We start from the raw sequence: 6,872 nt of genomic DNA, 5'->3' as shown, positions 1-6,872 counted from the left end.
AGGTAGTTGTTTCATAGTTTAAAATCAAGTAACTCCATTCATTATTGGTCTGGAAGATTTTTATTTATACATCTGGGCAAAGCTATACCTGTCAATTAAAAATTAATCAATATAGAAATAGATATAGTCTGATTAGTTTGTGATGTTCGATATAAATAATGTATATAATTTGTATGGATGAATAGCTATTGCTCCAATACGTATTGCTCTGTGCTCTGATTGTGGGAGATTTCATTATTTGTAATGAAAGTTTCTAGTATAAAGAAAACTTCTTATTTATCTTTAAAATGTCTGTTAAATTACTGGATTAATAAAGTGAATTAATATAGTTGTAAATTTCAGACTTACTATCTAAATTATTATAACTGTTTGGTAATAATGAAGGAAACATGAAAAAAATAAGAAAATTTTATAAAAAAAAAATATATAATTTATTTGGTACAAACGTTGACATTATAATACAAGTGCATCGAGGACGAATGGCAGGAAAAACGATTCAATAAATACAAAAACGCTGCTGGCAATCACGAATTAATGTTTCGAATAACTGTTATATCCATTTGAGGGCGGTAGGTAGGATCCAGATGGGGATCCGTAGGTTGAAGATGGTTGTGAAGCTGGCTGGGAATAAGATTGAGAAGGCTGGGAGTAAGATGAAGATGGGGCTGCGTAAGATGCAGATGGTGATCCGTATGAGGCAGAAGGTGTTCCATAGGAAGCAGAAGGTGTTCCGTAGGAAGCTGATGGCGTTCCGTAGGATGGAGAGGGAGCAGAGTATGTGCCCGATGATGAAGATGGGGAAGAGTATGTAGAAGATGGTGAAGAGTAGGTTGATGAAGGAGCAGAATATGTTGATGATGGAGAGGAATAAGTAGAGGAAGGAGCTACGTAAGAGGAAGAAGCTCCAGAAGATGGCGCGGAGTAAGCGGTAGCAGCGGAGGTGTAAGAAGGTGTGTAAGAAATGCCTGGAAAGTGAGAAATTGGTGTGATGGCACTGAAGTCAAGGCCATGTCCAGATCCCAATCCGACGGAGCTCAGCCTTGGGTAGTGGAGACCGCCAACGTAAGGGGAAGAAAGTCCGGAATAGAGGTCGAGTTGGGGCTGGAACAGGCTGTGTACTGAGGGCTGCAAGAACTGGATGAGGCTGCTGTAGTCAGCTGCACCTTGTCCCAGACCGGCTCCTCCGACGTACATCACGACTGGAGAAGCTCCTCCGGAATGACCACCTGAGGAGTAGGCTGAGGGTGCTGAGTACGATGGTGCACTGTAGCTGGCTGGCAAGTAGGTTGCGCTTGGTGTTCCGTAGGTGCTGCTTGGGGTACCATAGGTGCTGCTTGGTGTGCCATAGGTGCTGCTTGGGGCAGAGTAGCTGCTGCTTGGGGCGCCGTAGTTGCTGCTAGGGACTGCGTAGCTGCTGCTTGGGGCCTGGTATGTGGGGCTGCTGCTCGAGTAGCCGCTGGAGGTGCTGCCTCCCGGTGTCCTCTTGTCCTTGGAGGCCACTTCGGTTGACTTGGTTGATTCGGCGGCGAAGGCGCACGCTACCAGTCCTAATAATACCTGAAAATAAAACTTCTATTGTAATTTTTTAACAATTAAATCAATTTTTGATTTTTATAATATATTTAAAGCGGTAAATAAATAATTGAATCTGTAATCATAGCAAATCAATTTCCAAGGAATGTCAGCTTGGAATCTTCAGTGTATAACATAATACTTAAAGAAACTTTTGTTGAAATTTCAAACATTCCGAAATAATAAAACAAAACATTTATTTGCAGTATTGGCAATATGCATTCGTAAAGACCTTTTTCCTGTTGAGGATAACTGGGTAATCCACTTTACATGTCGTTGCAACAGTTGGAACTGAGTCAGTACTGCCGGGTCACTTACCTTCTCGAACGTGACTCGAGTAAAGCCTAGTTCATTAAGTCCTTACATCTATTATTTAACCGGGGGGCAAGCCTGAATTTCAAAAAGACTTCGCTTTCCTACAATCCGTCCGAAACATTCAACTTTTTATGGAGATAGTTATTCATTTAGTAAAACAATTTATTGATTAAATCGATACACGATTAAGCGATAATTGATCGTTTATCGATTTTAAAGTATAGTAAATATCATTGTATTGGGGTTAGCCGGGTTTTATAAAGCCATTATAGATACGATTTCCTTAACTCAGAGTTTTGTCTTCTGCCCAGGCTGAGTATCTACGATAGTAAATGTTCATCCTAGAAAACCGAAATCATAGTTATTGGAATTTTACCATCAATAAGGTCAATATTGATACTTTTTTATACGGTGACTATAAGTAGCCAACCATTAACCATTCTACGGGACTTTCCTCTAGCTGTTATTCACAAATGAAATATAAACTGTAATTATATTAACAATTGTTTATTTCTGTGTAAGAATCAATTAATGACAACTTTATATTTTTAAGATTGAATTAAAAGAAAAAAAATGTAAGTTTGGATAAAATGAAACTCCAGCTCCTCGACTTCTTATTAATCTCAAAATTCTTCATTTTAATTCAAAATATAATTTAATATTAAATTATTAATTTCCATGTACAAATTTCTTTAATTCAAAATTTTAAATATTAGATTACGGACTACGAACCATTTACTTTAATATTCTGTTAAACTAAAATATGTAAATGGTTAAATGGAAATTTGAAGCCCTTTTGGAATTCTAATTTTCACCCAAAACAAAAACAAAGCAGTTGTTAGTTGGAACGGAACTACGCTTCAATCCAACCATAAGCCAGATTCAAGTTATATTGTTTTTCCGCCTTGGAAGTTATATTTGGATCCACGGTTCAAATTCTTCGATAACTTGTAAGGAGATGTTTTTAGTTGAACATAAAACCACACACGATGTTCCATCTTACTCGTGGTGCAGAAAGAACATATTGATAGCTGGGCTGAGGAAAATTGTCTACGCTTTGAGATAAAGGGCTTAAACATTAAGAATGTTTAACGTTACAAATTTGGAGATTTCTTCTTTCATTCTGGATGCACTATAAAAACTCCGCTTGGTATAGAAAGGTTTGGAATGAAACATTTTGGCAAAATTTTTCAGTTAGGGTCAAAATCTTGTTTTAGAAATACATAAGGTTTGTCCTTTTAACGTTCCTTGGTTTCCGTTGGAAAAAAATGCTGCAAAGCGTACTGAATTAGGGAATGAATTTTCAAAAGAAAAAATATTAAATATGAGCATAACATTACAGCTCATGGTAAACCAGGAGGTTTGGTCTCTAACTACCTCCCTCTACGTCTTGGTGAATCTGTCGTCAATCATTACTACACGCCAGTTCTACCAGCGCGATGTGACTTCAAATGCATTTAACAGGTATAGATTATGTTATTCCGCGGTTTATAGCGTCTGGATTTGTAATTGACTCGTAAAATATTTCATGTTATTCATTTTCGAAATGTGTTTTTGTTCTGGTTCTTTCTTTGAAGTTACAAGCCCGTTTTACATTCGAGAAGTACAGTTGTACAATGTTATACAGGACCACACAAATAATGATTTACAATAACTTTAAATATATAATAAATAAGAAGTTCAAATATAATTTTTATATATTGCACTTCGTCAGTACTATGTCGAAGTGGCGTAATTCCAAATTTTGCTATATTATGTTTTGTGGTATTTTAACGCGGCTTTCTACTCTCTTAACAATGCCAAAAAGATCAAACTTAATATTTGATATCACTATTTAAAAATATAAATTTAATAAATGGCGAATATAAAATTAGAAATTAAATCTACAATTTTAATTCAAATACATTGAGGGATATTCTATAAAAATTTAATATATCCATTTCTTAAAAGTAAGATTTTTTTTTTTTGATAAATTAAAATTTTAAGCTTAAATATTATTCAGTTAATTTCAAAATATAAATTTCTTGTCAAATCAGTGTTACTAATCAACATCCTCAATAACAAATTTAATTATCCACATGAGATGTTCCCATAACGATTTTCCAAAACTGTACGTATTGACTTTTACTGGATAATCACCGATTCTCTCAGAAATTTTACGCCACTTTGGTATTGCCCTCGGGATATAATATTATTTGATACGGTATGTAATATTATTTGTATTTAAAAAATAAAAATGATTTTATGCAAATCGTCAGATTAGTTAAGTCTTCGAGACGGGTTTCTAAATCTTAGAATAAAAAAATTAAATGTGAAACCGAAATTATTTAAGAAAAAAATCAATATTTAATATCTGTTCTAATATATTTTTTTTTATTCTGTAAAAAGATCTAACGATTCGGATTTCAAGTCTAGATTTGACGGAATCCTGATTCGACTTTATATGCTAATTGGTTGTTCCTGGACGTAGCTGATTTTAAGTTTTTACAATCAATGTTCGAAACACTAGAAGATATCACATGTACACTGCAATGGTATTCGCTTTCGGCCACTGCTGGATCACAACCGACCGCGTTCGAGATGAACTCTATATATCACAAAGACGATGGTGTTAGTACTATCCGAAGAGATGATCTCTACTCACCCAGGTCCTCATGCTGCTGAAATGAGATGTGACGGTTTGATGCTGAGTTCCTCTGGAGGAGCCCCTTATATAGTCCACTTTCGGCGGGAGCTTTCCCCAACCCCACTCCAACATCCCCGCCCTCTGCCTACGCTCCGAGGTCTTATCGTATCTTTGACGCTAAATGTATCGTCCCAATAAGGTCATCATAACCTTAACAACACTTTAGCTAAAGAATGTTTTCTACGAGGGCACGGTTTTCGAAAATGTAGGTACTTGTGTAACAAGACATTTATGAAATTAGTTCGGGCAAAGTGTGACTCCCCGGGGATTTCTTGAGCTTAGGCAGCTTACACATGAACTTCACTTACAACTTATCCCAGATTTTAAAATAATATTGATTGAAAAATTACTGGAAATGGTTTACTCGCTTTACATGCGGTACATATTATCGTGTGATTTCTCTTAATATACAAGTTTTGGAATTATTAGCATAAAATATCTTAATAACCGATAAATGCCCAACAATCTTTAACTTGAATCCTTATCTAATAAAAACTCTTGTTTAAATGTGAAAAATAAGCATTAAGTTAATGTTAATACAGATGCAAGGAAATCTGCAACGATTGAAACACGATAAAATTCTCAACTCAGTTTTAATAATGCAGGTCTACCACAAGTTAAGATGAATTTTATGTTTTTTGGCCAGCTGTGATCAAAGCCAAGTGTATAATGCCAGTGTTGATGCACAAAAATTGTGTTTCATAGCACCAATGGTTCTCAACCGATTAACATTCTCCTAGTTCAAAAGGACCTTAAAATATACTAAATGGCACACTATTGGACTCCACTAGGTCACTTTAAATTGGAAATATTATATATTGTACTAATGATTGTTAAAATTTATTTAGTCATTTTTTTATTGCCTTAAGATCTAACAAATCTATACCTGATTCAGGAAAAAAGAAAAAATGTTCTTTCCAACAGTACCAAACCATTCAAATTTGGTTCTTTCAATTTACACGATTAATAAAGATTTCGAGTCGAATGTTATTTTACATTAATCAAAACTTATCTTATTTAATAATTTTAGGTGATGAAATTATGGTTATTTTTATGGAAAATTATTTATTAGGAAGAAGCATTCAGAAAACCACCGTTAGGTAACTACTTTCATATTACACTCTAATTTATTACTTCACTCTTATTATATATTATTACTGACACTTATTATTATAATGAATAATAATAAAACTTACACTCTAGTTCTGAAATATTTTCATGGTTTTGTGCTACGAAACTGGTATTACATATCTTGTATTTAACAAAAATATATACATAATGGAATAAAGTGAAGTTCTTTTTCAGTATACCAAAAGACTATCCAAATCAAATTATTGGTTGTAGACTTACGTCATTTTTTGTCATATTTTTTAATGAAAAAAATATTCTTTTTGTTTAACCGATCTAATTAAAAGCAAAACAACAAATTAGTAACGGGGGAAATCTTTATAAACTTCATAGAAATGAGGATATACTTTTGTTCCATGCTAATAAAATAAAAAAATACAAAAGCTATAAGCCGTGGAAAAACTTTTACCCCATGAAAATAATTTGTTAAAAAAATACTTCAAAACAAAAAAAAACGTATTTCGTCAGACCGAAATGACGAACAGTTTGGTCCTGTTAAATCTTATTCAAAGAAATATATTTTTGAAGTGATTTTTTCACTTTATTTTGACTAAAAGGTTGATGTAAATATCATTTAAATTATTCCGATCATTTAAATATTATTATAAGTGTATTTAAAGAAAAAAATATTTCTTCTTTATTATTTTTAAAAAACTTAATCCGATAAACATTATACGATTCCTCCGCATTATACGACTTGACTGACAACTAATTAATATAAAGAATAAATAACTTTAATTATTTTATTTTCATTAACACGTAAATAAGTGTTGAAAGCTCCTTTATTTTGTATTGAATCGGTGACATTATTTTTATGTCAGATGGAATGATATAAATTCAGAATTATAAAATGTCAGATTACATGGCATTAAATATATATATGAAGGTAAATAGAAGAACTTTAAAACCAATTTGACAAGAATTAACCATTAATTTAAGAGTTAAACATGTTAATTAATAGAAAAATAAAATCATAAATAATATCATGTTATTTTCTCATTAAAAAAAAATTAAAGGACAACTAAAACAACATTAATATCCTTATAAATGAGTATGAGTGAAAATAACTGGTCAAAGTCGCCAGGGTTTGTCATGCTGCCATAGATTTTATTGTGAAAGGTTGAAAATCCCGATAATGAAAGTTTGGTACTGAGCTGAAAAAATAACATTT

General features: G+C 33.1%; 1 protein-coding gene across 1 annotated transcript; it reads right to left on the bottom strand.

Moving 5' to 3' along the window:
• Positions 1 to 413: 413 nt before the first annotated feature.
• Positions 414 to 4,570, bottom strand: LOC106693029 (DNA-directed RNA polymerase II subunit RPB1). The gene is made up of 2 exons (XM_014439327.2): positions 4,532 to 4,570; positions 414 to 1,557 (listed from the first exon to the last, which is right to left on the bottom strand). Exons 1-2 carry the CDS (start codon positions 4,541 to 4,543, stop codon positions 532 to 534), a joined length of 1,038 nt encoding a protein of 345 aa, XP_014294813.1. The 5' UTR covers positions 4,544 to 4,570; the 3' UTR covers positions 414 to 531.
• Between the last annotated feature and the right edge of the window lie 2,302 nt (positions 4,571 to 6,872).

The sequence above is a fragment of the Halyomorpha halys genome, unplaced genomic scaffold (assembly GCF_000696795.3).
Source record: "Halyomorpha halys isolate HHAL.00 unplaced genomic scaffold, Hhal_1.1 Scaffold84.1, whole genome shotgun sequence".
NCBI lineage: Eukaryota > Metazoa > Arthropoda > Insecta > Hemiptera > Pentatomidae > Halyomorpha > Halyomorpha halys.
This window is presented reverse-complemented; position numbering and strand designations above follow the sequence as displayed.